This window comes from Xylocopa sonorina, chromosome 1 (assembly GCF_050948175.1).
Source record: "Xylocopa sonorina isolate GNS202 chromosome 1, iyXylSono1_principal, whole genome shotgun sequence".
NCBI lineage: Eukaryota > Metazoa > Arthropoda > Insecta > Hymenoptera > Apidae > Xylocopa > Xylocopa sonorina.
The window spans coordinates 2,478,196-2,497,614 of record NC_135193.1 but is presented as its reverse complement, the minus strand read 5'-3'; the positions used below and the strand labels follow the sequence as shown (position 1 = coordinate 2,497,614).

Below are 19,419 nucleotides of genomic sequence, written 5' to 3'. Positions count from 1 at the left end.
AAGTCCGACATCTAGTGGCCAATGCACGAATTACGGATAAATGTGTAAGATAATATGGGAATAATATTCATGTAACTTATTTTTCTAAAACGTAAAATACCAATTGACACTTTTTTTATTTTCAGGTTCTCAATTTGAAGGATTTCTAATTTGAAATTACTGTTAAAAAATTAATATTTACTATTAGTAAACTAAATTCTATGAAAAATCAGTGTACACGTTTGTATTTCATTTCTCTCTCTATCAAACGAAGGACAATACTGTCGCTAGCGTAGCTTCTGGGCGTTAACTAAAAATGTGAGTAGCAACACACCATTACCTTGTGACTTATGCCCATCTTACCTCGTGACTCCCCTATTGATTATTTCTGTAACCGAAATCAGAAAGTTGGCATGTCCGCCGTACGTTTAGTAAAAGGCACTTGGTCTTTAAACAGTGTAAACTCTTAGCGAATTTATCGCGGTACTTTCTTTTTAACATTTAGTTCGAGAAAACTTGTATTTCGTAGTATTTCCAGTACTTTTAACTTAACGGCATTACTTGTCGAAATCAAATATGGGATCGCTTTTTCGAAGCGAAGAGATGACCTTGTGTCAACTCTTTTTACAAAGTGAAGCAGCTTATGCTTGTGTCTCAGAACTTGGCGAACTTGGTCTTGTACAATTTCGAGATGTAAGTTTAATATTATTAATATTTTATATTCTGATACAAAATATTTATGAAATTTTTGTATCTACATATTATATTTTTGTAAGAAAATAATCAATTTTCAAATTAAGAAGTATAATTTAATGAACGTTCATTGATCCTTATCAATATAAAATTAATAGAATTCACATAAAGCGAAAACTTATTTTCCTAATCAATGTGTAAATTACACATTTAGAAAATTGCACGTTTATACAAACATCTAAAATAACAAAATTTTATTAAAGTAAATAATATTTGTAATAAATATCCTGTAATATACATAAATTATTTTAATAAGCTAGAACTATTATATAAAGGTAAGTAACGTTATATAGATTTTTTAAATTATTGTTAAGTTTCATTAACATATGACTTCATATTTCAATATATTCAGTATGTGTTAGGTACCATATGCGTTTTATCTAGGTTTAACCCTTTGAGCGTTATGGATTGGATGTTAGAACAAATATAATCAAACCTTCTTTGTAGCTTCCAAAATTGAAGATTTACTTATATTGGATAAACAAAGCAGAAGATGCCTTCAAATTACACACTGCAAATTATTTCAGTTACAATCAACATATTTTACAACGAAATTTCAGTCAGCTCAGCTTGTATTTCGTTATAAAAAGTAGGCAACATGTGCTTTGTTGTGAATAGTGGGCGCTCAAAGGGTTAACAAAATTTTTGTTTAGCTTTATAACTTTTCAATGAAAATGGTAAAATGATATTTAAAAATGATCAAAGATACAAAAACATAATTTTGTATCTTTAATATGTCTTTAATCAATTAGGAACAGGAAGGGTCATTAAAGTTTTTCTTTCTTTAACTATATTTCACTATTTATTCAAATTTTCTTCCCTTTTTTTCAATGTTATGTTAAATTTGATCTTCCTTTACATTCTTTAATAACAAACGATTCCATATTATGGTTTTATAAAGTATAGACACGAATATTTCTATACAAAGATTAGTTATAAAGTTGCACCATCATGATATATATTTAAGAGAAATAAAAAAAATAATGAAAAAAAAATGATAAATAAGTATAAATATAATATATATTATAATGTGTTGTACAATACAGTAGAGCATGGAAGAAAAAATTATTCTGTCAGGTAATACATATTAAGACAAATTAAAATAAATTCAAGGATTAGTATTTCAAATTTAACGATACAATCGACATTATCAATCATTTAAAAAGATCATATCGACAGAAACTGTTAACTGAGTTTTACGCGATAATGGATTAGTATCAAAGAAGTTCTATATTTCTAAAATAAATTCAAATGAAGATAAAGTTCTATATTCGAACCGGCTAAATAATGGCTACGATCGCTATCTCTTATCTACTTTCTTCAAGTTACCATTTTCAGTCAACTACAAGTGACTGTCAAGCTATCGACAACTGCCCTATCTTACAACGTATCGTTTTTAGCCATTATATCGAACGTTCCGCGCTCACCAACTATGAAAAAATCTAAATAACGCCGATTCAGGCTAATCCAGTACTTTATATTTACGTGCATACTACTATATACTATTTTAAGACTTCACAACCACATGAGAATTATGCAATATTTGTACAAATAAGATTTAGCGAATAAATTTCGTGCTTTAACCGAAGTTTATTCTGCCCCTATCGTTCATCATATCGTATCATAATTCACTTTAAATGGTTCTTTATGCAGCTTAACCCAGATGTTAATGCTTTTCAACGAAAGTTCGTTAACGAAGTACGCCGTTGCGATGAAATGGAACGCAAATTACGATACTTGGAGAAAGAAATCAAAAAAGATGGCATTCCCATGCTCGACACTGGAGAGAATCCAGAAGCTCCGCAACCCAGGGAGATGATAGATCTCGAAGCGACATTCGAAAAGCTGGAAAATGAATTGCGGGAAGTGAATCAAAATGCAGAAACGCTTAAACGTAATTTCCTGGAACTAACCGAATTAAAACATATACTTAGGAAAACGCAAGTCTTCTTCGACGAGGTAAGAATTTTCAATACATATCATGTATAAAACGTTTGTTTAAGATACTATATTTTTAATATATAAGAAGTGTTTTTTAATATTCTAATTTTAACTTGCACGGAAGCGAATATCTAAATAAAAAGGAATAGTACACATTATTACTAATATTATTATTGTACATTTGTAGTATTAACTCTGTATCTTAACACTCGGAGTATAGATTCTCCGCAGTTTAATAACGCAACACCCACGGGTAACGCAACACCCACAATAATAATAAGCTAAACAATGCTGATTCGTTCATTGAAGATTTTTTTCTATATGAGAGAAAAGCGATCTTTACATTGCGATTAATCGTAAGATATTGCAAGCATAATAATATGGTCCTTAATGGCCCAGGTATAGGAACGCGTCGGTTAATATAGCTCGGTCATTATCGAATCATGAAACTGGCACAAGTTTATTCCACATGCAAAAATAAATAAAAAATGTAGAATAACATTTTTTCGTTCGAGATCACATTTCTAAGGAAATCGAGTTTGACAATTTGTGAAGTATGCATACTCTTGACTAACTTCTAACTAAATATCTACAATGTAGATGTTAACTAGATCAACCAAATATTTAAATTAATCTAATATATATCATATATGCAATCCATAGTTGGATAAGTGTACGTGTACTCTACTTAAATCTCTATTTACTGAGAAATGAAATTCCAAATGAAAAAATTGTATTCTTCATTCTTAATTTATTTTTATTAGAACGTACAAAACAATGGAACATCGGAAATTTACCTTATAAAAACTATGCATTTTGCGATATTGGGCGTTACGAAATGATTTCATTCATCATTATTTTGTATAAAATTAATAAAGTATCGGTATTATCAATTTTATATAAAGTATTTCAGAATCTATCGCCAAATATCGCACGATTTGACGTAGTTTATACAAGAGGAATTTACAGGTGTATATTGTTTTATATTCATGAATATTAAGCTAATTGTCGAATCGTAGATATTCTTCCTGAATTTTTAAATTTCTATGATTAAAATATGAATCTTCCACTACCATTTTATTATTCTCCATTCTCACTTTATTTTAACATATGCAAAGTGTACAAAAAATAGGTAACGAAATGATAGATTGTAGAGAATTAAACTGTTTTACACGAATTTCATTCGCTAATTTATTTTTCATTTTGCAGTGCTTCAATCAAGATTTCGGTAAATTGTTGTCCATGCAATAGCCTATTGTTTTATTTTATGATTCAATATCTCAATTAACATTATTGCTTATATATTTTAATATAAATATAAATTGACATTAAAATTGTTACCAGTATTAATAACATTTTATTAAAAAAACATTTAGGTAATTCAATGTGTTTTTTAATGAAATTTCTTTAATATAATTTCTTTTACTAATATAGTTTATAAGTAAAACTATGAAATATAGTGAAAATTATTATATTATACATCATTAAGTAAAGAATAATTTTATGGCACATACCATAAATTAAAATGCATGACAACAAGAGTTGTGTAATTTGTGTCTGATATCAATTGTTTATTGTAATTGTTTTGCAACTTTGTGTAATATCAGCAAAATTACTTTATAAAATGTAAAGGAATACTTGTAAGGAAAATTGCAATGCTGTTGACAATAAGCTATTTTTGTTTTGTATTACTAATGATACTATTGAGTGATTTTAGGATGATTAATGTGTTAGTGTTGCCAACTAACCAAATTACAGAATTGCAAAGGACACAAGTCACTTATATAAGCCCTATCTCCCTGTGTCCTGTATATTTCCTTGCTATCGTAATAAATTAAAAGAATCTTAATATATTTGATTCTTAATTATGTTGTTATACGTTTGTTGTGAATTATATAACATTCATCAATAATATGTGGAACAAAAGCATCTTGTATTCAGCAAGAAATAGTAAAGTTTGTACAAATTTTGAAAGTTTATATTTTTGAATATATTTTTAGTAATTGTGTAACTGGACAGTTTAACTAATCTTTTAATACTTATTAATTATTCTACCTTCTCATATAATTTCTTTTAAGGAGATCACCTTGTTTGAGGAGCTCTATTTAAAATGGAGAAATTGTTTTTAATGGAATAAGCATAAAATTGCATTATATATCTAATTATTAGTTTTATATATGTTTATAGTTGCCTGTAGTTTTTTGCTTACTTTCTTTATTAATTAATTACTTTCATCATTAAAATTGTTTTTTATGCATTCTGTAGGACGATTACTATTTACCATTTAGTTAAAAATATATTATAAAATATGTAAATATATTTTATGATATATGCATATCTGACATATTATCCAAAATATATAAAAATAAGCATGTTTTATATATATATATTGCACAAATGAAAAATTCTTAAGTAAAATACATTTTTGCCATTTTTAAACAAAGTTAAAGATATCATTATAACTTTTAAAATGTCTTACATATTACACACGTACGCGTTCGTACGCGAGTATGAACACGTGATGAAATTCTTTCTAAAGTGATATAAGTATCATTGTATTATATTGCATAATTTTGCTTTTAACAATAAAACTTTTTCATTTGTACGATAAATAATTCATATAATATATTTTAGATAGAAAGTATAATATATTTTAGATAGTAGTATATTATATCTTGTAAAGTATAGAAAGAGAATATTAATTTGGTGCTTGGTATGCTGAACATTTAAAATCCTGCATGCATGTAGTTAATTAAAGAATGACAGTATGAACTTAGTACATCTAAAATAAAATGCAAAAAGCAAAATACTCATTCTATAATTTATTTGCATGAACTATATTAAATACTATAAATATTACATGTATATACAGAGTTTTAATCTGAAATGTGCATGTTAAAATTTTTTTAGAGAAAAATTTTATAAAATGTAATAAAACGTTTTTAACGTTTTTTCTCCCAAAAGATGACTTGTTTTCAGTGTTCACAGTTATATTTTCATGCATATAATGGGATAAACCTTACATTATAACAATCAATAAATGTTATATATGACAGTATACATATATATGTACAGTGTGAGACGTAGCTTAATATTGCAAAGGTATGTTTCTATATTTGGGTTACTAAAAGATGTTGCATCGATTTACTCTCACCACTAGTCTAACGCTTGAGCTATCTTACACCACTCCTTTACTGGCCGCATTTCCCGTTTGGCTTTATCGTTTGATAGTGTTGCTTGCTAATCAATCAACATATCTATATTCGGTAGTGCCGTTAACATATTGCGCAGGAATATATCCTATCCTCACAATCCATGCATCATCTTGCAGCAGCCTGAATATGGCAATTTACATGGCAGGTAAAAAATTTTAAGAAAAGAAAATTCATGCGGTAATTAAACCGTACATATGGTACAGATTGCAGTACTTCATGTTGTTCCTTATAGATAATCAAAGATTTTTGATCAATTTTTCGTCTTTACACTCCCTCACCCCTCCCCTCAAAATGTTCCATTATTTAATTATGTCAGCTCCAGTATAAAATAGATCAAACATTTCTGAAAAATACAAATCTCTCTAACGTTTAAATAGGCCTCAGGGATTTTGGCGTCTCGTATAACACTAACACAAGCACAGGTCCATGGTTCATTGAGTAGAGAATATGCAAATTGTATACATTTCATAGTTTGTAACGATGCAATTATATAGTTTTGGTACAAATTGGTAACTAATATATCTGATATATAACATAATTAAATATTATACAAAGGATGGTAAATGGAATAAATCATTTCTTTCGTTTTGGGTGTAGTTAGAAAAAAGTAGTAAAGCAGAAAATTGAGAAAAACTATTCTCTGGATAGAATTTCTTTAGTAAAACCAATTAACATTTTAAAGTGGATATTCATTTGTTGCATATCCTTGTAATAGTCTAAATATAGGCAACATGTGTTATATCATTGTGCATCAAAATACATTATATAATGATTATTACTGAGTGAATTACAAGGATGCAACACTTATTGTCCACATTGACACACAATGGGGATATGCAAATATTTTTCTAAAGATTCTTATCTTCGTATTGTATCACCACTGGGGCATCATTGTCTAAACCGAGATTATTCTTGAGTTTCTTTTCTCACTCTACTTCTACAGCTATGTAAAATCATTAGTAAAAGTAATTCGGCTTCTTTCCTCGTGTATCCATTGAAACACCTGGTAGCCATTTGCTGACACTTATCCGCAAAGCATTAAAATTTCTTTATTTGTGAATTTTTGGGGATTCCCATAACCCCCTCACACTTTGCCCTCTCCCAAAAGTTCTAGGGTTAATACTCATTAATCTCATTAATTATGTATAATTATCTCATAATTATATATACTATTAACATCAATCAGGGGAGAAGTGGGGGAGAGAATGTAGTAACTATATATAACAAACTTTTAAAGCCATTCAAAATACGCCTCACGTTTCCCTTACATTTTCAAGTAAGAGTTATCTTACATACAAATTATTTTAATGACTTATATATCACAACAAACTCTGTACATACATTATACCATAATGAGTAAGAATATTGATACCGAACATAATACACACATATGAAATTTTGAATATAAGGTATTACAAAAAAAAGTTATAAAAAGTTTTAACAAATACATTATACATTCTCAAGATGTGTGTATCTTTATATCTTTTTTATACCCATTATTGTACGGGGGTCAGTCAAATATGAATCACAATGTTTGAAAAACTCGTGTATAAACAAAGTATGTAGCAATTTTCAGCACTGAATTTACAGTGTTTTGTCCCAAAGCCAATTGCGCACAAATTCGTCCACTTCTTCATGAAATAATGTCACATTTCCGACCTACGTTCATATTCTTTGTAAAAAATGTTCTCTACCAGTGTCTAACGAGATATTAATGAGACAAAATAAACCATACGAAGCAAATCTAAACATGCTTATTGACTTTTGCACATAATTTACATGTACAAGACTGACCTACGTATATATAATTCATACAAACAAACAATACAGAAACAGAAAATTTTACATATACACTTATCTTTAATTTTCCTTGTATAAATGTTTGATTATTTTATCCAGCCTTATTAGAATGTCCTGTAATACTGCATATTCCATTTTTTCCTCATACAAAATTTTGTAATGACCATCTCTCTGAATTAAAAAAAATTGATAAATTTAATAAGTGTATTAACTATTAGAAATAAACGGGAGATAGGGCAAAAGAGAGGTGACATGTGTCTGTTGCCAGGCTGAACATGGAGGTGTCGTGTCGCAGATGGCAGACTCCAGCCGTGAGGAAGAACAAGTCACTCTCTTGGGTGAAGAGGGCCTCCGCGCGGGCGGCCAGGCTCTCAAGCTCGGGTAATTAAATGTGGTGTTAATTAAACGAATGTAGAGTGTGATGATTTACGAATTCTTTTCATGGCAAATATCAAGCATGAACGAATATAAAACATTGTTACTCTCAATGGATACTTATATTATAAGAGTTCATCGGTCACAATATTGTTTTCCTTCAAAAGCGTAATTGTAAATCATCTTTTCTGTAATTATTACAATAATCTTAAATCATGATTGATTAATGCCATAAATACTATACATTATCCAAACCGTATTGGTAATTACTATCATGAAAGTCCTTTTACTTTACAATTTGAAAAGAAATCCTTACTTTCTACATTTTAAACACCAGTGACTAAAAATCATATTCGTACAAAATAATTGTTCTATAGGTTTAGTTTTAAGATTTGTACAAACTTCCTTAGTCTTTATAGTATAAAATAACAATGATACAATAACAAACAATTCAAACGCATTAAATCTATGGACACATTTGTACATACATTTGAATAGAATCAGAATTTATTAATTCATAATCTGCACACATTGCAGAGCTATCGATAAATATCTTTTTTTCGTGCTGTTAAACTACATATGTACAAATATAGATTTAAGTAGAAGGCATGATGCGTCAGTGTGTTCTGTGGTTACAGCGCCTGTATACTACGGCAGACACCATAGGAGCACGCTATAGGAATCCCCTCAGGCAAGCTGTTATCAACCGTTATCTGTATTTGCAATTCTGTTTTGCTCAGTGTTTTTTTTTGTATGTAGTTATCTAAAATCCTTTAGTCCAAAACGAGCACTAATATAACAGTCGCTAAAATATTTCCATATTTTTTACTATTAGAAGCACTAGATAAAGAACAGATTCTATGTTGCACATAATTTCAAGATTTTCATAACACAGAAAAATTTGTCACCAACAACATTTACAAATCTGCTCACGTAACGAAATCTTAAAAGAGAAAATAGTGTTATGGGGACATACATTTAAAATCTGGACATACATTTAAAGGGATAGCCTGTATATGTACATATGTACATGTGGACATGCGTACGTTGTATATAATAAATAAATAGGTAAAGACAACCCTTAGCCTATTATTCATATAATTGTACCAATTTGTATATAAAAATATCTTAAAACTTGAATATGTTATTTTTGTTTATTATTTCTCTTCATATTTTTGCATTTGATATATCTTTGACTTATTAAAATTTATATGTTGCCTATTTCTTGAATACTTTTATACGCATCCACATACAAAATACATGTACATATGATACATATGGCTAGAAACTTACCTGATATTCTCCATACAATTCAATGAAATTTCCGTTTAATAGAATTTTTAAAACCAAGTACCCATATACTCTCTTTTCAGTACCAATGGCTAAATAATTTAAGGTGTATTCGATTTCATGAAACCCTTAAGGATGAAACCATTCAGAGGTAAACGCTCTGTGGAGCTCAGTTGCTGCAACAAAAATCAATTGATACGATCATCAACTTACTTTTTCGTGCCCTACACACCATATTGAAACTTAGGAATCTTAATGTTTAGGTATCCAAAACAAAGGTCTAGATTACAAAACTATGCAGTACAGCTTTTCCTTATACAAGGTATTCAACAACCCCTGATAGAAAGTATAGAATTTATTTTATAATTGTTAGTCATTTTGTATGAAGCAATGTCCAGAATAACAAAATATCATATTAACTGAGCAAAATGATGTATACGTGACAGTATTTGTAAAGTTTTCATATGTGTATTAATTAGTTTGTTTTAATTTTCATTTCAGTATTTGCTCCAATTTGTATAATACAGCGAAATAACTTCTTCCATTTGCAATAATCATATTACTAACGGTAAAAATTATTTTCATGTTGTATTGTGCCGCAGTCTGAGACTTTTTGTCTATGTAATTGGTTAATATCAAAAATAATCTTGAAAATACTGTTTTAGCGACTTCAAAGATTTTTCAAAAACAAATGCGACTGTTTGCTTATTTGAATAACAATCACTTATTAATTAGTTATTACAAGAAGTACCTAGTTCTAAAATGTGTGTTCAATTATTACTTAAACATATAGATTAAAGAGTACATTATATAACAGTTGATACAGTTTGACGTTATTCACATAACATAGTTAAAACTGGTATAAAAAAGCATTCAAACTGTATCGAATATAATAGTTGTGACAATAGTTATGTAATATAATATTCTTTATCTTTGACATAATTAACAATAAATGATGACAGTGTGGCCATGGGTATACATAGACGCGTGCATTCGCGTACACACATTCACAATTGTATAGGAAAAATATAAATCAAGACTTTCGAAAAATATTTAATTAAAATTTCGAAATTCAAATTATAACATTCACCTTTTAAACATTTTAATTAAGATGTTTAAACTGAGGTGTTCTAATAAGTGGATTTTAGTAAAAATTTTCCAGAAATCTGCCTTGATTTTGTCCTGCTCGGGTGGTGAAACCGTGTAATAGTTCCCATTATAAATTATTGCCTGTGTTTGTGTTTCTATTCAGCAGGGCATGTAATAAGCATGAATGACTCATTACCTTAGAGTAAGGGTGACAAGGAAGCCATATTTATTTTGAGATCAAATACTTAAACTTAACCACTGTTAAAATATTCGAACACCAGCATAATTTTTAGTTCTGCTATAGATAAGTATATGACCAGCAACAAAAATGCATTACACAGATATTTGCTTAAATCTGAAAGAAGTTCAGTGAAACTTAAATCTATTGAAAGGACAGTGACAAACTTTTTTGACATTTCTAATTTGTAAAATGAAGTTAAGTTGTCATATATAAATGATATGTTATGACGGGCGCCACATCCCTTTGAAGTACTCCATCTCAACTATCATTGCTTGACAAATCTGTTTCTCTTTTTGTTAAAATTTGTTCACTGTCTAGCCATTTGGTAATCGATTTCTAAAAACAAACTTCTGGCATCATCATAGCAATCAGATATATTTCTCACGTCAAAAAGATCTCAATGAATAAAAATTTAAAAAAAAAAGTACTTTTTTCCTGATGCATCCTATATGCATAGAGGATCAGCCAGTTACAAAACAAAATATTTATTAATATAATTAATAGACCTAACATAAAGAAAACTATTATCTTACTTTACATTTCCTCTATAAAGGAAACAATTCATGACTTGCACTATTATATAACTTAAATGTGTCCTTATCTTAAATTCACAAAATGTTTGCTCTTTCATGGATGGAACTCATATATTTACTTATTGTGTATATGTTTGTACTTAGAATAAGATTGGGTAGGTTGGCATTTGGAAGGGACAAGCGTGAACTGGTAAGTGGTATGTGGTTGCAAGCTTCTTATGCATGTTATGCACTGATTTTTATTAATATCACTTAAATGATTTTGATATTTTAAAACCTAACAGCATTTAACAGGTGACAAGGCTTACTTTATTGGGACAAAACAAGAAAATTAATGCATTTGAATTGCTATATTACTTGCATAGTAGGTTACACTTTGTACAAAAGAAATTTTTTGTGCTGTGTCCACAATTTAAAAATCACAACTCAAGAAAACTGTGATAAAAAAGGTTGAAGCGTTTTTGAAGGAGATTTATTTAATTAAATTGCATGAGATTCCATTCAAAATTAATTGACATGCTATTCCATTTAAAAACATGCAATTCTTCTATTTTATGTGAGAAGTTAGCATTGATGCATTATTGTATCACCTATAACTTGTCTCTATTTAAGAAAAGTAATTTATTGCCTTAAAGTATAACTTTTAAAATATATTTTATAGCTTTTAAAATAATACACTTTCAAAAGTTTTAAGCAATTTATATATTATATATAAATACATGTGTACATGATATATACACATATATGCATATATAGTACTGTAATATGCAGCTTAATTAATACCCTTCTGTTTAAAACAGCAAGGATATATCAAGTACAAAAAATTCTGAATCATGCTGTATATATACTGTACAACCTGTTAATTCAACCCTGAACCAACTGTTGTACTAATTAATTAGAACAGGTTTTGAAATCTGTATCCACAAAACCTTAAATTATTTATTATATTCTAACTAAAACTAAATTTTTTGTCTTACCTTGATCAATAGATAATACAAATTATTTTTTGAAGAGGAAAACAGATTTTTCTAAAAATTCAACCAATGAAAAGCCTTGCAAAATTTTATGAAAATTATAATGACTCTATTAAGACAATTGTTTCCGTTTACTTGAAATAGCACAAAGCATAAAACATTTTTTATTAATGAATAATTTCGCGTTACCATCAACTGTTTTGGAATTTATTTGCACTAATATATGAACTATTTGATTTCCTAATGATAATTCTAATGATTTAAGAGAATATTGGTCCATGTAGAAATTTGTTCAGTATTGGATTGGAGTTGCATTGAATTAACGAGTTCATTTTACTACTCAAATTAATAATCGATATTTAGCATAATCAATATTTAGTATATCCGATATTAACAGCTTCGATATAATATAATATAACACTCTGTACAGTAATTCAATATTTAATTAAAACTTATGGCCGATTTAAGATATCTTTGCAAACTTATTTATTACAATTATGCAACTTTTATCCACTCTGTTTTACTAATTAAATAGTAGATACTATTAGCGTAAAGAGCACTGATTAATATTAAGGGACTTAAAACGAAAATTTATATCTACAAATTTCTATTTTTGATTAATGAAATACTCATTTTAAAATTTCGAATGTGGTTAAAACAAATTTTATTTAGCCAGCTTTGTACATGTATAAATTTTATAAAGTACTAATCATTAAAGATATCTTTAATCGTATTCCTACGTATGTTAAATAAAAGGAACATACGCAAGAACAGTACGGCGTTGGTGCATTATAGTGATGTCTAGTGTGCTAATGTGGTTGTGTCTTGTCTGTTGTGTCGTCAGCAAGAGCACGCAGGCTTGAATCCTACCGAGTCCATGACACGTGCATTGATTAGTGATGATAATATCGCCCGCCAGACTGCCCTTGGTCCTGTCCAACTGGGGTACGTACTCCATGACTAGATAAATCCTTCCCATACATTATTGCCTCCTTCTAAATTCATTAAACAAAAATTTTTATATATATTACAGACTTTTGAAGCAAATTTTAATAATTTTTATTAAATATAGAATTGTAAATAAATTCTTTTTTTTACACATTGGAAAAATAACATAATTTAAATATTACACTATAAATATTTTTATTGCTTTTGGAGTTGTTAAACCTGTTTACAATATTATTAGATTTCATTAATAGGAGAGAATTCAAACTTTCATATTTGCATAGATGAAAATCATACTTTGATTTATTTTCTAATACAAATGAAAACATTTTTAATAATTTCATAAGCAACGGAAACACTTTAATACACATATAAGGCAACTTATATGATAAATATAATTTAAAAAATTTTAGTTACATATATTAAGTATGATAATGATCAACATTTTCAGCATGTGCAAAATCATAAAAGTTGCAACAAAAGATTGTCAATGAAAGTATCATAAACTTTCGAACAACTACATATTCTGCTATGATAATTTTGTACTAGTTTATATGGATTATATGGTAATATGTGTTGTATCTAATCGAACAAGCAGTTGCAAAATAGTATTATGAAACATTGTTTTTCAAATTTCATACACAAATTGATCATTTAACTAACCAATACTTTTTTCTTAAAATCTATTGAAACGTTTACTGCAAAAAGTTTAACATGTTTCTTACTTCTGGCACAGAACTTGTTTTATTTATAATTAGTGTGACCTCAACGTGTAACGGTAAAACTAGCAAATAACCAGAGTAGCTTTTTTGTTACACTGCTGTATAATCTATTAGCTTTAACTAATCACATAAAAGTATCTAATGGTAAGGTAAAAAAATAATAATAAGGTAAACGTATTAATAGAATTTGGTCAAGCAATCGTAATACCTCTGCCGCGTATATTTAAATGCAATCAGAAAAGATATATGATTAACTAACATTTTCTTCTTCATTTCATGCATCTGTAATTAAGTATAATCTATCCTGAATTATCATGTTCAATGTAATATACATACATACCATACATATATTATGAATTGAAATAATTTTTATTGACGAGATAAAAGACAATTACAATTAAGGATCATCTAAAGATTTATATGTAGAGTACACTATTTTTTTAGTGAAACGCACACTCTTTTGTGCTTCACAAATTTCTCTTTCCATGACCCAAAGTATAATCCAATTCCATTAATTATTATGCATGTTGTTTTAATGTAACAATATATGCAACATTTGCATTCGTAATATTTTACAATTTAATATAGAACTTTACCTCAATTTAATTAATTACAATGATAAAATATGCTGTTTAATAATTATAGTTACAAGGCTAAGCTTTTTTTTATATACTATTCACATTTTCTCATTTGGGTGTGTTAGTATTAAATTTTGATGTGTTTCAATTCAACATGTTTAACATATATAACAATAAATAACAAGATTAAGAATTGTTTAACACATTTTCATTATTCTATAGATTATTATTATTGTAGGCCTTTTTGTTATAGTTATTTCTTCTATCACAGTATTATCTTCTTTGCTACAATCTCAATACCATTACCACGATTGTTATCACCATTATTATTGTTGCTATTTTTGTTACCACATTGATTTATAACGCTATATATGATGCACTTGTATTAAATTTAATTGTTAATTCAGAAACTGTGATTAATAACAAATGTTTATACTATTAAAATGAACCATGGCTACAAAGATCGTCATTCTTCAATAATAACAAAGTAATGTTCTATTAATAAATAAATTAAATTATTGAATATATATAAGGGAAGCTTTAAATAACTATTCTTGTCATAAAAATATTCAAATCGTGAACACATACGATACAGGTTGAAAGTGTAATGTCAATGATGTATTAATCTTGAAAACTTATAGAATTCGCGCATTGTATAGCAATATACAATTTTTTCAAACATAAATCGATTTTAAATCTTTGTACATATACATAATATGTACATGTACAGTTAATCGTGTCATTACGCCCTATTTTCATTTCTCTCTAATTTTCCATAACTTGTAAGACTTACTAAAATTATTCTTTACATAGTTTCGTCGCAGGCGTTATTCTACGAGAACGTATTCCAGCATTTGAACGTATGCTCTGGCGTGCGTGCCGTGGTAACGTATTTTTACGTCAAGCAGAAATCGAAACCCCTTTGGAAGACCCTTCAACGGTAGGCAGAAATTTCATTAACATTACAGAACTTATTTTATTATATAATATTTAAGAAATACTTAATTGTTTCTTTTCAGGGGGACCAAGTATTCAAATCCGTCTTTATCATATTCTTTCAAGGAGATCAATTGAAAACTCGAGTTAAAAAGATCTGTGAAGGATTTAGGGCAACTTTATATCCCTGTCCTGAAGCCCCTGCCGATCGTCGTGAAATGGCAATGGGTGTTATGACTCGAATTGAAGATTTGAACACAGTTAGTTATTCTTCTCTATTACATAAGAGCGTTTCTTTAAAGAGTTTGCCTGTCCCATATTTTCGCCTCCTTTCACTGTATAGAACTTAATATGTATATATTACTTATAGAAATTTAACTGTTATGACCCAATTTAGGTTCTCGGTCAAACTCAAGATCATCGGCATCGGGTTTTAGTAGCTGCTGCAAAAAACATAAAAAATTGGTTTGTGAAAGTTCGCAAAATTAAAGCAATTTACCATACTTTAAACTTATTCAATTTGGATGTTACACAAAAATGTTTAATTGCTGAATGCTGGGTTCCTGTACTAGACATTGAAACAATTCAATTAGCTCTACGTCGTGGAACCGTAATTACTTATATATTTTTTAATATCTCCACTTAATTAAGCATCGACAATTCTTGATCTAGTAACATATTATATGTATGTATTTTTTAGGAACGTAGCGGAAGTTCTGTGCCACCAATTTTAAATCGTATGGAAACTTTTGAAGATCCACCTACTTATAATCGAACAAATAAGTTTACTAAAGGTTTCCAAGCTTTAATAGATGCATATGGAGTTGCTTCATACAGGGAAATGAATCCATCCCCTTACACTATAATAACATTTCCATTTTTATTTGCTGTTATGTTTGGAGACACCGGTCATGGTCTTCTTATGTTTCTTTTCGGCGGATGGATGGTACTGAAAGAAAAACCATTGGCTGCAAAGAAATCTGATAATGAAATTTGGAATATATTTTTTGGTGGTCGATATATAATCTTCCTAATGGGTTTGTTTTCAATGTATACGGGATTTATATACAATGATATATTTTCCAAATCATTGAATATTTTCGGATCATATTGGAGAATCGACTATAATTATACTACAATAAACTCAAATAAACAGCTGCAGTTAAATCCTAGCGATAAAAATCAATATCTACAGAATCCATATCCTATTGGAATGGATCCTGTATGGCAATTAGCAGAGAATAAGATCATATTTCTGAACTCCTATAAAATGAAGATATCTATTATTTTTGGAGTCATACACATGCTGTTTGGCGTGGTTATTGGACTATGGAATCACTTATATTTCAAAAGGAAACTTAATATAACTTGTGAATTTATACCACAAATTATATTTTTAATATTTCTCTTTCTCTATATGGTACTACTTATGTTCATTAAGTGGATAAAATATGGACCTGATAGCGATCGTAAGTAGTATATTTTCAACTAAAACTTGAAATAAAAATACTTCGATTAATATACAATTATAATAATATACCGATAAATAAATGTAAGAGCAAACACGGTACTTCCTATTTGTAGATACAGATCCAGAACATGGTCCTTTTTGTGCACCATCAGTATTAATTACATTTATTAATATGGTGTTATTCAAACCTGGAACTGCAGCAAATGGTTGTTCACCCTGGATGTATGCAGGGCAAAACGGATTCCAACATCTTCTTGTTGTTATAGCTGTTCTTTGTATTCCATGGATGTTATTGGCAAAACCTTTTATGTATATGTACAATCGGAAGAAGCAACATTATCAGGTGAAGTATCAAATTACTTTTCTTTTCCTAGATGTATTATACACATAAAAATTGCAAAAAAATATTGATCTATTGATATTATACAATGGATGTTCTCTTTGAATTTTATTGTTCCACTGTTAATGAGTAAAGTAAACTAAACTTATTACTTTTTTTTTGTATATTATCAGTTAAACAACCATGGTACAGAAAATGGAGATGTAGAAGGTGGGGTTGATGCAATACAACCAATAAGTGGAATACCTCAAGGTGGTCAGAAAGAAGAAGAAGAAGACATGAGTGAAATGTTTATTCATCAAGGCATTCATACTATAGAATACGTTCTTGGTAGTGTGTCCCACACAGCATCGTATTTACGTTTGTGGGCCTTATCTTTAGCCCATGCTCGTGAGTTCAAAGATTATTACGTTTGCTTTTATATAATTATGCCAAGGTGTACTTTAATAAATATTTGTTCCTACTTATATTTAGAATTGTCAGAAGTATTATGGAATATGGTGATGAGAAATGGATTAACGCGGGAAGGTTGGTCAGGAGGTATTATTCTGTGGGCTGTATTTGCATTTTGGGCTGTTTTAACTGTTGGTATCCTAGTTCTCATGGAAGGTTTATCAGCTTTCTTACATACTCTTCGACTTCATTGGTATGAATTATTGTTATATCTAATGCAACATTCGTTATTATCCACGTATTCTTCATTTTACAATTTTAGTTTTCTACATTAGAAAATATTATAGAAATACACGTCTCATTTTTTTTTTTATAGGGTTGAATTCCAAAGTAAATTCTATGCTGGACAAGGATATGGTTTTCAGCCATTTTCATTTGAAATTATTTTGGATGCAGCACAATCTACTGGAGAAGATTAAAATATTTCGATTCATATAAAGTTATACAGTGAATTTATTGCTTTCCATAAGTACAATAAGAGTAAACTTGATAATATTACACTATTTTATTACTGATAGAATTTGAACAAATCTCTAGAGTTATTACAGGTTAACAATACATTTAAACGAATCAAACAAATTTACATGTTCACATCTAAAACTGGAACGATTTTATTTCTGAAAGCAAGAAAATGACATTTTTATTTAATGTAAAATTTATTTATATTTCCTCAGAGAGTGCAGTTAAATATTGTTTTAAATACTCTAGTTATATGAACATAGATTCATTACACAGTACTTATGGAATTTAGACAACTATAAAAGTATTTACTATAATTGGATCTGAAATATGTAAAGAAGACAACCATATAATTGTATGCATGTCATGTATTTAGATGTAACTCTAATTATATAAAATATTACAAATCGTAACTTATATAATTCAAACTAACGAGTATTGGAAGTATATTAAAATTGCATTCCTATTACATAATAAAAAAGATTAATGGTATAAATAAATTGTACTTAATTTATTGCTACATGTTTTCTTACTTTAATTAGTAAGTACATATAGATTCTTATACTTATTTGTATTACTTTATATTTGTTATATGCAAAATATCTTTAAGGTAATATCTAGAACTTCTTTGGTAGTTTTAATTATATGAAAGAAGTGTAAGGAAAAATAAATTATTATGATGGAATAAATAATGTGACAGAACATTTCTCTCACAGTTGTATACATATTCGTATATACTTTTAGATTTTAAGCGAGTTTGCTGGAATTAGAAGTTTATTTTACATGTTAAGAATGTTATAACCATATTGGTAAAACAAAAGAGGTAAGAAAATAATTTCTGCAGAAAGAATATTTATTGATTCCGTGTGTTTACGTCTAAATGAAAAAAACAAAAATATGTGAACCTTATCTCTGCAAGAAAGATTATGTAAAGAACGTCATGCTGCCATATAGATTGCAGTAAGCTTATAATAACAAATATATTTGTTAACTGCATCGGAGTTATGATTATAAAGGGATTGCTATCATAGATAAAATTCACTCGGATATTTCACGTTTACCTATCTTTCATTTTGTTTTTAAATTAGAAGAGTAATTATGTATTTCAGCAGCAAATTGAATAAGTACGTCTATATATCTTATTTTTATATACCTTGAACAACTTGTACTGCTGATGTGCTTCACAAGTTTTTAATAAGTTTACTTAAGTAGTGTGTAATTTTTTAAGCATTAACTTTGAAATGCACATTCTTAAAACAGTCTCTTGTTGTTATTCATTCATAATTTTATGACGAAATTACTGTCTAGACAACTGATGTATGATA

General features: G+C 28.5%; 1 protein-coding gene across 4 annotated transcripts; it reads left to right on the top strand.

Annotated features, from left to right (window-relative positions):
• The first annotated feature begins 354 nt into the window (after positions 1-354).
• On the top strand, positions 355-18,609 carry Vha100-1 (V-type ATPase subunit a family protein Vha100-1). Of its 4 annotated transcripts, none has more exons than XM_076897524.1 (11): positions 355-672; positions 2,386-2,691; positions 13,035-13,135; positions 15,249-15,375; positions 15,455-15,631; positions 15,769-15,981; positions 16,072-16,840; positions 16,956-17,185; positions 17,356-17,572; positions 17,657-17,828; positions 17,952-18,609. In XM_076897524.1, the coding sequence occupies exons 1-11, from the start codon at positions 556-558 to the stop codon at positions 18,052-18,054; spliced, it is 2,532 nt and encodes an 843-aa protein (XP_076753639.1). In that variant the 5' UTR covers positions 355-555; the 3' UTR covers positions 18,055-18,609. The 4 variants fall into 4 exon arrangements, with proteins under 4 accessions (XP_076753639.1, XP_076753656.1, XP_076753648.1 ...); XM_076897541.1 differs by lacking the exon at positions 13,035-13,135 and adding an exon at positions 8,702-8,754; XM_076897533.1 differs by lacking the exon at positions 13,035-13,135 and adding an exon at positions 7,984-8,069.
• Positions 18,610-19,419: the final 810 nt, after the last annotated feature.

What these genes read in the sequence shown, in the direction of transcription:
- Vha100-1 (XM_076897515.1), top strand. Translation starts at nt 556, where the DNA reads ATGGGATCGCTTTTTCGAAGCGAAGAGATGACCTTGTGTCAACTCTTT. An exon ending in TAGCTCTACGTCGTGGAACC is followed by an intron (nt 15,982 to 16,071) that starts GTAATTACTTAT and finishes TGTATTTTTTAG; the next exon opens with GAACGTAGCGGAAGTTCTGT. An exon ending in ATATGGACCTGATAGCGATC is followed by an intron (nt 16,841 to 16,955) that starts GTAAGTAGTATA and finishes TCCTATTTGTAG; the next exon opens with ATACAGATCCAGAACATGGT.